At 42.8% G+C, this 12390-nt stretch overlaps 1 protein-coding gene across 1 annotated transcript in view; it reads left to right on the plus strand.

Moving 5' to 3' along the window:
* Positions 1–12390, plus strand: part of HBS1 (translation elongation factor EF-1alpha (GTPase) HBS1) — a 101730-nt gene that overhangs the window by 83366 nt on the left and 5974 nt on the right. Inside the window, exons 13-14 of the mRNA XM_068392491.1 lie at positions 748–947; positions 11245–11490. Coding sequence (XP_068248592.1) covers positions 748–947; positions 11245–11490 — 446 coding nt within the window. The remainder of the gene's footprint in view (positions 1–747; positions 948–11244; positions 11491–12390) is intronic.

A 12390-nucleotide genomic window follows, 5' to 3' on the forward strand; every position in this document is an offset into this window, starting at 1 on the left:
TTCAGTCTCTTGAAAGTAGATTTTCCACCATTTTAATGAATTTAACAAATGTCAGAGTACTTACACCTATCCTTGCTCTTAAAGCATGATAACCGCTCTCCAATGTCACAAGTTTTCCAGGTTGGTCGTAACTTTCCAATGGAGTAGCAACTTTAGCTGTGACTTTTCTCAAGTTGAGGGGTTCAAGAATACCAATGCCTACAGCTTATGCTGTAGAATTATTCAATATGGTTATAGCTGGAACTGAAACCATGTTACAGAGCTTTTAAATGAATGTTGCCTGGAGTAAAATTAGATATTATCCATCATATTCAATTTTGAACATCAAATTGTTTTCATAACCATCCTACCCTAATGACCTGAGGCAAAGCTGTCCTGAGGTTTGAATTTGAATGGTAAAAAATGTCTGAATTTTCTTCTTTATTTCATTTGTTAACTATTGACTGTCTAGGAAGTTGGAGGTACTAAATTCCAATGTTTATTGAGAGGAAGCAGTTAACAATGTGCATAAAGAATTTTCATAGATGGCTAGGTTTATTATTTAATAATGACTATTTTTATTAACCTGAATTGTATAGCATAAAGAATTTGATTTATATTATGGATAACTTTTCAGGGTTTCATGTGGTTTAAACTTGGCAAGTAGTGTAGTGGATTTATTTATTTAACATTTATTGAGAAAGGAAACTTCTTGGAAATATTAAGAATGCATCTGCGTGCCTCTCATAAACGATATTGTTTTTGCAGGTGTTCAAGCTGACAATGCAGCGCCTTCAACAGCTTTTGCTGGTGACCATATAACGTTAACTGTTAGTGGGGTAGACCCAAGTGTTTTACGCATAGGAGACTTTTTGTGCGATCCCACGAAACCTATCCCGTTGGTGACCAGGGTGCAAGCTCGCATTGTTGTATTTAACATTGTTGTCCCACTAATTAGAGGCGCACAGGTATTTATACATTCTGTTATTTAAGGATATAATTATTGTTAAAGCTAATGGATATTTTAAACCCTCACAAATATGAAGTACAGTAATCCCTCGGTATATTGCGGTTGACTTATCGCTCCCTCGGTACGTTGCATTTATGTTGCAAGTTTCTGAGGACACGAGTTTTATACCTCTCTTGTTTTTAATTATGTTTTGTTAAAAAATAGTCATTATTAGGACTAAAACTTGATAAAGTATATTACAATAGCACAGTATGTAGTCGTGTATCGTAATCTCGCATATTATGCGAGTACCAAGTTTTCACCCTTAAAAATTATCGTAAATTCCTTTTTGAAGACAAATTATGATAAACTACCCTTTTTCCTCCACCTCTTGATTAAAAAATTTCTTTCAATAACTTGGAAGCAAAAGAGAATGATAAAAGTATCGTCAGTAGCCTTAAAAATTATTTTATGTATCTCGTGTATTGCAAATTCCTTTTTTGAGACTTAATTTTAATAAACTTTTTTTTCCACCACCTCTTTATCCCAAATTCTCTTTCAATAAGTAAAGAATAAAAAATTTGATTTTTTTTAAATGATGAAAAAATATACTTTAGATTTCTGTATCTACACAGTTTTTCAGCTATTGCAGCTAGTCCTAGAACGGAACACCTGCGATAGCCGAGGGATTACTGATATAGTTTTACATTTGCCCAAGGTACCAAACTACGGTGGTAGAAAGGTTCAAAAAATTGTTTCTGTCTGCCACAAGTGCTTAGGAGGATAGTTGAAAATAAGGATCATTGATGAAAGCCTTCAAACTATGTCTGAAATTTATGTTATTTCCAGGAAGTTATAATCCCACTGATCAAAATAACATTTAGTACACTATTGATTGAGATTTTATATAATAGTTAGATCTTTAGAATAAATAGAAAATTAGCAATTTTTATTTGCTGGGTGCTTGATTTCTACTGATAATTTAGTACTTATATGAGACAATAGTACAGATTAGCTGCTTGGACTGGTGAAAGATTTTTGAAAATAATAATAAGATTAGGGCGACAGGTGAAATTTAATATTTTTTGGGGGAAAAATAAGGTAGATAATGTGAGTAAAATGTAAATACAGGTACTAGCTAGGTTAAAGTAATTTTCGTAAAAGAAAACAAGGAAGGTAAGAAACTTAGTTTTGGTATGTATAGTTCAAGAATTGAATTAGTTGATTCATGTTGGTGTTTGAGAGGTGGGTCTCAATTAAGTGGGTGAAAGAATCGTAGATTGTCTGTATGGAAGCAGAACTTGGTGAAAAACCATTTTGGGTACATCAATAAAAGGGTTTTGGTGAAGGAAAGACTTATTTTTGGTGAGGGACCATATGGTCTCCAAAGAATTTCCTATGTAGGGCAAAGAAAAAAAAACGTGAATCCAATCTGACATAAATACTATAGACGTATTGTCTCCCGTGCTCTAGGCGCAGTTATGAACTTGCAATACATGGATTCGAGTGTATAAGGAAGACCTATTAGTTGAGGCTCATTAGAACTCGCCATAGCACCTCGCTAGCTGAAATTCATATGCAATGAATAACGTCATGGAACCATCTTCACAGTTGACTGCCATTGTATCAACACCACAACTAAACCTCGACCACCATTCGCAATCAAAAGTAAACAAACTATTGCTCTACTCCCCTGCACAAGGCTGGGGAGGAAGGGTTCTGGAGACCACACAGCACCTCCCCAAAAATGAGATTTTCCTTTGTCTAAACCTCTTTATGTGGTTAAAGTGCTGTGTGGACACCAAAGACTTGATACCAGAATATTTTTACATAGACTTGTGCCCATTCCAGGATGTCAATCTACAACCAAGTAAAATCTACAACCCATTCTCATATTCCCATGAGTAAAGAAAAACTAACAAGTCTTACCTCACAAGGGTTTACTGAAGAATACTGGCTGCCCAACATATCCTTATTGTACTTCTCCTAAATGCGTCAAGTAGGCTACCATGCATGAATGTTGTAAATCTTAGTTTTCAATATTAAACTTACCCGATAATCATGTAGCTGTCAACTCCGTTGCCCGACAGAAATCTAAGGAGGGATACGCCAGCTATCACAATACTAGAAGGGGGTGTACTAACAGCGCCACCTGTGGCCAGGTACTCAAGTACTTCTTGTTGACACCTCCTCAATTATTCCTCTGTCGTGCCTCCGGCTAGACGTTCTGGGATACGCTCATGGTCTTCGAGTTTATTCTCGCTTATTTGGTGATGTATTCTCTTTGATTTACGGCTGTCGCATTACTGGAAACCTTCTGATATTAGCTAGATAGCTTTTATTTAATTCAGTTTAACGGTTAACGAATTTTTGCTTGTTTTTTGGATCTCCCTTTGACTTCTCTTGAAAACAAAATGTCTGACATTTCGCAAGCCCCCTCCCATAGACGTTGTAGGTCTTGCAATAGACGTATTCCGAAGGTCTCGGTAGATCCTCACACCGCTTGTTCTGACTGTAGGGACAGACCCTGTCAGTTAGAAAATCGATGTGAGGAATGCGCCGGTCTTTCGGAATTGGATTTTGTCCGACTTTTAAAGTATTCTTCTAAGTTAGAGAGAATTAGAGCTAGGAGGAGTTCTTCTCACTCTTCTTTATTTTCCTCATCTCATGATCCTCTTCCTGATCCTACCCCTGTAGTGGCTACCCCCGATCCTACTGTGTGCCCTCCGCCTGATATGTCAGTGGTTTTACGTGCTATTCAGGCTTTAGGCGATAAGGTAGAGTCAGTGGTAAGTGACCATAAGTCTCTGATGGCCGAAGTGAAAGAGTTGAAGGCCAAGAGTGCAGTGGGTGAAGTTAGTGCCAGTGCTGTGACGAGTGCTAGTGTCGGTGCAGTGCCTTGTACTAGTGTTAGTGCCAGTGTGGTGCGTGGGGATTTTTCTGTGCGAGCCAGTCGTTCTCCCAGTCCGGGACCTCTTGCAAGCTCCCAAGCCCAGGGGAGAAGCAATGTCGAAGGGCATAAGGGTTCGGCAGGCCTTGTTAGGCGCACAGAATCATCCTCAGTGGTTGCGGGCGTGTCTACCACAGACCGTCACTCCCACTTGCAGACGATTGAGCCCGTCTTCCGCTCGTCCGCTGATCTTCTCTCGGGGAAGAATCGTTGGTCTCAGGTCTCTAGACCTCTTAAACGCAGAGTCCAACCCACGAGTGCTCAGCCAGGTTGCAGTCGTTGGCTCAGCTCTGACTCGCCTCAGTCTTCTAGCGATTGTACTCCGCCCAAGAGGAGTAAGGTACAACAGAGCTGCACCGGTGGTGCAACCACTGTTATGGCTTTACCTCAGTCTGCTACTGTCTCTGCTGATCCCAAGTGGTCTATGCTTCAGTCCATGCAAGCTCAGCTTTCGGACCTGATGCGTGAGTGTCGTGCTGAGAGTGCTGCACCTCCTGCACCTGTGGTGCACCTATCTCCTGCACCGGTTCAGCCTGTGCTGCACCCTCCTGCACCGGTGGTGCACCAACCTCCTGCACCCGTTCAGCCTGTGCTGCACCCGCCTGCACCGGTGGTGCACCAACCTCCTGCACCCGTTCAGCCTGTGCTGCACCCGCCTGCACCGGTGGTGCACCAACCTCCTGCACCCGTTCAGCCTTTGCTGCACCCGCCTGCACCGGTGGTGCACCAGCCTCCTGCACCGGTTCAGCCTGTGCTGCACCCGCCTGCACTCGCTGCACCCAGTCGCAGCTCCATCTGCCAGGCGTACGATGTTGAACCTCTTCCACCTGTGAGTCAGTCTGCTCAGCTGCTGCACCGAGCTCTACCCGTGCACCCTGATCCTGCTTCTCAGACATCTCTGCTTGCTGGAACTTTACCTTGTTCTGCACAGCCTCGATCTATTCACGCTTCACTCATACCACAGGAACAGGAACTTGCTGCACCTCCTCCTTCCACCTCTGTTGTTGTTCCTGCTCGTTCTGACTCTGCGGTTCAGCATTCGTATCCGATCCCGTCGCCTCATTCTGGGGTTGAGATTTCGGATGATGAGGAAGCACACCTTGATCCCTCTTCGGATGTGGACGACTCCAGACCCTCTCCACAGTCTCTTGATTTTCGCAAGGTCTTGGCTCTTCTCAGGGAGGTTTATCCAGACCATTTTGTCTCAGCTATACCCCGCTCTCCACCATCTGAGTTTTCGCTGGGAGTGCAACAAGCTCAGTCTTCCTATACCAAGCTTGTCCTAGCTAGATCCTCCAAGAGGGCTTTTAGGATCCTAGGGGAATGGCTGCAGTCTAAGCAACTTCTTGGCAAGACTTCCTTCATGTTCCCTCCAACGAAGCTCACTTCGAAAGCGAGCGTTTGGTATGCCACAGGGGAAGCACCAGGCTTGGGAATACCTGCCTCTGCCCAGGCTGACTTCTCAAGTCTGGTAGACTCGCCTCGAAGATCTGCTATGAGACGCTCAAAAGTGTGTTGGACCTTTTCGGACTTGGATCACTTGCTTAAAGGAGTGTTTAGAGCGTTTGAAATGTTTAATTTTCTAGACTGGTGCCTGGGGGCCCTCAGCAAGAAAACCTCCCATACGGACAAAGATTCTGCCATGCTGTTAATGTCCTGTATGGATAAGGCCATCAGAGACGGATCGGGCGAGCTAGCGTCCTTATTCGTGTCAGGGGTTTTGAAGAAAAGGGAACAGCTGTGTTCTTTCCTTTCCGCCAGCATTACCCCTTGCCAACGTTCACAACTTCTGTTTGCTCCTCTTTCGAAGTTTATTTTTCCCGAAGAGCTCATTAAAGATTTGTCGGCTGCTTTGATTCAGAAAGACACGCACGATCTTGTGGCTTCTTCGGCTCGTAAGTCTAAGGCTTCCACCTCAGCCCCTAAGACTTACCGCTCCCCAGTGACTGATACTCCTGCGACTAGATTCATACCGCCCTTTCGTGGTAGAGCCCCCAGCCGAGGAAGCTCCCGTCCAGACTCTTACAGAGGCAAGTCCAGGAAAGGTTCCAAGCCATCCAAAGGAAAACACTGACTCTCCGATTCTCCAGACGACAGTAGGAGCCAGACTCAAGACCTTCTGGCGAGCTTGGGAGATGAGAGGTGCAGACGCACAGTCTGTCAGTTGGCTGAGGTTCGGTTACAGGATTCCATTCTTCCTTCAACCACCTCTGACCACTTCGCCCATCAACCTCTCTCCCAACTACAAAGAGGAGGACAAGAGGCTAGCTTTGCACCAGGAGGTGTCACTTCTTGTGCAGAAGAAGGCTGTGGTTGTAGTCCGGGACCATCAATCCCCGGGCTTCTACAACCGCCTCTTTCTTGTGGCCAAAAAGACAGGAGGTTGGAGACCTGTCCTGGACGTCAGCGCTCTCAACGAGTATGTCACCAAGCTGACGTTCACGATGGAGACGACCAAGTCGGTCTTAGCAGCGGTCAGACAGGAGGACTGGATGGTCTCATTGGACTTGAAAGATGCTTATTTTCACGTTCCGATTCATCCAGACTCCCAACCTTTCCTAAGATTCGTTTTCGGAAAGGTCGTCTACCAATTCCAAGCCCTGTGTTTTGGCCTAAGCACAGCTCCTATGGTCTTTACCCTTCTGATGAGGAATGTAGCCAAGTTCCTTCACTTGTCAAACATCAGAGCCTCCCTCTACCTAGACGACTGGCTGTTGAGAGCCTCCTCGAGTCGTCGTTGTCTGGAGAATCTTCATTGGACTTTAGACCTTATCAGAGACCTGGGTCTATTAGTCAATTTGGAAAAATCTCAACTCATTCCCTCACAATCCATCGTGTATCTGGGAATGGAAATTCAGAGTCAGAGTTTTCGGGCTTTTCCATCGGCCCCCAGGATAAGCCAAGCCCTAGAGTGCATCATGAGCATGCTGAAGAGGAACAGTTGCTCAGTGAGACAGTGGATGAGCCTCACAGGGACTCTCTCGTCCCTAGCCCTGTTTGTCGAGCTGGGCAGACTCCACCTCCGCCCTCTTCAATTCCACCTTGCAGCTCATTGGGACAAGAGTTCTACCCTGGAAGCAATCTCTATCCCTATCAACCAAGAGATGAAGACCACTCTCCTGTGGTGGAAGCACAACCTTCTTCTCAGAGAGGGTCTATCCTTGGCCATTCAGACCCCCAATCTTCATCTCTTCTCAGATGCATCGGACTCGGGCTGGGGTGCAACCTTGGACGGAAAGGAATGCTCCGGAATGTGGAACGAGGAACAACGATCTCTCCACATCAACTGCAAGGAACTGCTGGCAGTTCATCTAGCCCTGTTGAACTTCAAGTCCCTCCTGCTAGGCAAAGTGGTGGAGGTGAACTCGGACAACACCACAGCCTTGGCTTACATCTCCAAGCAAGGGGGGACCCATTCGAGGAGCCTTTACGAGATCGCAAGGGACCTCCTCATTTGGTCAAGAAGTCGAAACCTCTCTCTAGTCACGAGGTTCATCCAGGGCAATATGAACGTGTCAGCAGATCGTCTGAGCAGAAGGAATCAGGTCATTCCCACGGAATGGACCCTCCACAAGAGTGTGTGCAACAGACTTTGGACCTTGTGGGGTCAACCTACCATAGATCTGTTTGCCACCTCCATGACCAAGAGACTTCCTCTGTTTTGTTCTCCTGTTCCAGACCCTGCAGCAGTTCATGTGGATGCCTTTCTACTGAACTGGTCCCATCTCGACCTGTACGCATTCCCTCCGTTCAAGATAATCAACAAGGTTCTGCAGAAATTCGTCTCGCACGAAGGGACACGGCTGACGCTGGTTGCTCCCCTTTGGTCTGCAAGAGAATGGTTCACAGAGGTACTACAATGGCTAGTAGACTTCCCCAGGACTCTACCTCTAAGAGTGGACCTTCTACGTCAACCTCACGTAGACAGGTTACATCCAAACCTCCACGCTCTTCAACTGACTGCCTTCAGACTGTCGAAAGATTCGCTAGAGCTCGAGGCTTTTCGAAGGAGGCAGCCAGGGCTATTGCCAGAGCAAGGAGGGTTTCCACTCGTAGGGTCTACCAGTCTAAGTGGGAGGTCTTCCGAAGCTGGTGTAGAGCCAATTCAATATCCTCTACCAATACCTCTGTGACCCAAATAGCTGACTTCCTGCTTCATCTTAGAAATGAGAGATCCCTTTCAGCTCCTACGATTAAGGGATATAGGAGTATGTTGGCCTCAGTTCTCCGCCATAGAGGTTTGGACCTGTCTTCCAACAAGGACCTTCAAGACATTCTTAAGTCTTTTGAGACGTCTAAAGATCGTCGTCTTTCCACTCCAGGCTGGAATTTAGACGTAGTCTTAAGGTTCCTTATGACATCTAGGTTCGAACCTCTCCAGTCAGCTTCATTCAAGGACCTTACCCTCAAGACTCTTTTTCTCGTTTGCCTGGCAACAGCTAAAAGAGTCAGTGAGGTTCATGCCTTCAGCAAGAACATTGGTTTCACGACCGAGTCTGCTACATGTTCTTTCCAGCTTGGATTCCTAGCAAAGAACGAGCTTCCTTCACGTCCTTGGCCTAGATCGTTCGAGATACCTAGCCTTTCCAACATGGTAGGTAACGAACTTGAGAGAGTTCTTTGCCCTGTCAGAGCTCTCAAATATTATCTAAAGAGGTCTAAACCTCTCCGAGGACAGTCAGAAGCCTTATGGTGTGCCATCAAGAAACCCTCGAGACCCATGTCCAAGAATGGGCTTTCGTATTATATAAGGCTTCTGATCAGAGAAGCACATTCTCACTTAAAGGAGGAAGACCTTGCATTGCTGAAGGTAAGGACCCACGAAGTAAGAGCCGTAGCTACTTCGATGGCCTTTAATAAAAACCGTTCTCTGCAGAGTGTAATGGATGCAACCTATTGGAGGAGCAAGTCAGTGTTTGCATCTTTTTATCTGAAAGATGTCCAGTCTCTTTACGAGAACTGCTACACCCTGGGACCATTCGTAGCAGCGAGTGCAGTAGTAGGTGAGGGCTCAGCCACTACATTCCCTTAATCCCATAACCTTTTTAACTTTTCTCTTGAATTCTTTTGTTGTTTTTATGGTTGTTACGGTAGGCTAAGAAGCCTTCCGCATCCTTTTGATTTGGCGGGTGGTCAATTCATTCTTGAGAAGCGCCTGGGTTAAAGGTTGTGTAGAGGTCCTTTAGTAGGGGTTGCAACCCTATATACTTTAGCACCTTGGGTTGATTCAGCCTCCAAGAGGAACGCTGCGCTCAGTAAGGAAGACGAACTTAAAAAAGAGGCAGAGTAACGGTTCAATTCGACTTCCTTACCAGGTACTTATTATTTCATTTGTTATTAGAGATAACTGTTATATGAAATGTGGGGATACTTGGCTATCCTTTAATCTTGTTCACTGGTTTTCACCCACCCCCCTGGGTGCGAATCAGCTACATGATTATCGGGTAAGTTTAATATTGAAAAATGTTATTTTCATTAGTAAAATAAATTTTTGAATATACTTACCCGATAATCATGATTTAATTGACCCTCCCTTCCTCCCCATAAAGAACCAGTGGGATCGAGGAATAATTGAGGAGGTGTCAACAAGAAGTACTTGAGTACCTGGCCACAGGTGGCGCTGTTAGTACACCCCCTTCTAGTATTGTGATAGCTGGCGTATCCCTCCTTAGATTTCTGTCGGGCAACGGAGTTGACAGCTACATGATTATCGGGTAAGTATATTCAAAAATTTATTTTACTAATGAAAATAACATATTTGTTATAGGTAGTGTTTATTAAACACCATATGCACAGATCAACTTGTAAAACTCTGGATGTCATAAAATTACATACAGTATTAGCTAAGAGTACTAGTAAAGAGGAGGCAATTTTTCTCACATCTGGGGTTTAGGAATGGAGACAGGATCAGCTTTTTTAATTAAGATCTTTAAAATACTGATAGCTCCTGTTGAAAGGTACTTGTTGGTAAGGTATTTTGAAACAAACTACATTCTGAAGATGTGGATTTCCTGACGAGCAGAGATTTAATCCAGATATTGTCTCTGAAGAGGCTTTTGATTTTTGGCTAGAAAAAGAAGATATGGGGTCAGAAGTAGATGACCAGGGATTATTATAATGAACTCCGGGTCCCTCCAAATGGCTGCCAGTTCACTAACTCTGGAGGCCTTAGGCTAAAGCTATCAAAACCACAGTATGGCTTTTTGCAACAGTTCTTAAAGGGGGATGAATAAATTATCTAACTTATCCAAAAACTCAGGAACCCTATCCAGAGACCAAGAAACTACAGGGGTGGGTGGAGATGGTCTATGCAAAGCAAAAGTGTGTGTGTGATCTTATGAAACATGTCCAAGTCAAGATTCACGTCAGAAGCATGCTTAGCAGGTTCATTCATATGACAATATAGTTGATGGCTGGAACCTCCTCTCCTTAAAGAGGTGGGTCAAAAATTAAGCCAAGAAGTCTGGGGTTATAAGACGAGGTAACTGACTCCTTTGATAAGTCATTCATGTCTACTACAGAGATTGGTATTGTGTTGTTGAGAAAAACCCCTTGCAGCTCATCAAATAAGTCTTTAGCTGAGAAATTTTTCTATAAAATACAAAAGAAAATCTAAGCGTGAAGGTTCTAGATTAGAAAGGAGGAAGCAAAAGTAATCCGCTTTCCTACTTTCTGATACAGCTGTGCAGACCGAAGCATGTGTATTCTTGGTCTTGGACGCTGAAGTAGTTGATACCTGGGGCTGTTGGGCCAAGGAGGTGCTATTAGCACAACTGTACTTGAAAAATCCCAAAGGATATTCTAAGTTTATGAAATTAAACTCGGGAGAAACGGATCGATGTCCATCAGTACCAATCTAGATCTAGATCATCTCTTGCCAATGCTTAAAGTCCAATTTTGCGCCTACATATAGTGGAAGTTTGTGGCATTCTTTTGTTGCAAACGGTCTGATTGGAGATACAGAACTATCTCCAAAATCTCCGGAATAGAACTGGTCCAAGGTTCATTCTGCATGACTTCACTCATAGCAGAAAATTTCAGCATCTGAAGTGCTGTGGCGAGTTCTAATGAGCCCTAACTCATGGGTCTCTTATACACACTGAGTCCGCGTATTGCACGTTGATACATTAGCCCTAGAGCAGAGGAGACAATATTTCTTTGGTGTTTCAGATTGGATTCCCTTTTGTAACCTTATACAATAAAGTCATTGGAGACCACACAGAACTTCAACCACAAAAATGTCAAATAGTGTAAGTCATCTATGGAAACATTGACATTCTTCATGATATTTTTGCTAATGAATGCATATTTTAAGGCTTCATGAAAATTAGATTTAAAATACTGAATTTTGTATGAAAAATTTCAGGTTGATTTCCATTACCAGTCAGTCACCGAACCAGCAAAAATCCGGAAGTTGGTATCACAGCTTCATAAGACAACTGGACAGATAGTGAAGAATAAGCCAAGAGCACTGGTGAAAAATTCAGCAGCTTTAATAGAATTAGAATTTACTCGACCTTTATGCTTAGAGCTCTTCCGTGACTTTAAGGAATTGGGAAGGTTTATGCTAAGGACTGGAGGGTCTACTATAGCAGCTGGCCTTGTTACTCAGGTAATCTTGTAAATTTGACATGTCTCATTATGTTTTTGAAATACAGAAAAAATCTCAATCATCCAGCTAAGTTGATTGGTAAGTTTGCTTGAACTATCAAGGATTTATCATGAATATAACAACAGCTAAGTCCCAATTATTCTATTGTTAGCCATCCATAATTCACAATATGCCTGACATACAAGAAGTGAAAAAATAAATAAAATTAATTTAATTACAAACCCATCCTATTCTGTAAAGTACACCAGTATACATTTATGTCCATATTTATTATATCCAAGTATTGCTAGACACTACAGTTTTGTTTAATGGAAAAGATTAGCAGTAGTACTCTTGGACCACCTGAACTCTGACATAATACCTTTTCCTTAATTTTTCATGTTTTTTTTTTTTTTTTTTTTTTTTTTTTTTTTTAGATTTCTCCTAAATGTATCCTCCATAGAATTGCCATTATTGTAACCAATATTTAACTTTATCTAAATCATGAATCTTGATCATCCTTTATCTTTTCCCATAAAAAAAAAAGTCATGAGTGTAGTTTCTTGTAAGATTCCAGTCCATTTGCCTGCTGTCTACCTTTGGAGCTCTGACTTCATAGTGCAGCTAACTAATACTGTACTGTTGATTTAGAAATTTATTTTTCTTGGGAATTAAATTTTTTACAGTTTCTAGTGATATTCCAAATTTTTGTGTACAAAAACAAAATTTAAAAAATTAAATTTATTTCTATACTCATCTATTTATTCATATTGTTTCTTCAACAGCAGCAGCTATATGTCAGGGGAGGTTTATAGAAATAAACTTATTTTGATCATAAAATTTTTCTAATTTATATACTCACCTGATGTTCATATTTCTTTTCATGAACATCAGGGGAGGTTCATAGAAATAATTATATTC

The sequence above is a fragment of the Palaemon carinicauda genome, chromosome 18 (genome assembly GCF_036898095.1).
Source record: "Palaemon carinicauda isolate YSFRI2023 chromosome 18, ASM3689809v2, whole genome shotgun sequence".
Lineage (NCBI taxonomy): Eukaryota > Metazoa > Arthropoda > Malacostraca > Decapoda > Palaemonidae > Palaemon > Palaemon carinicauda.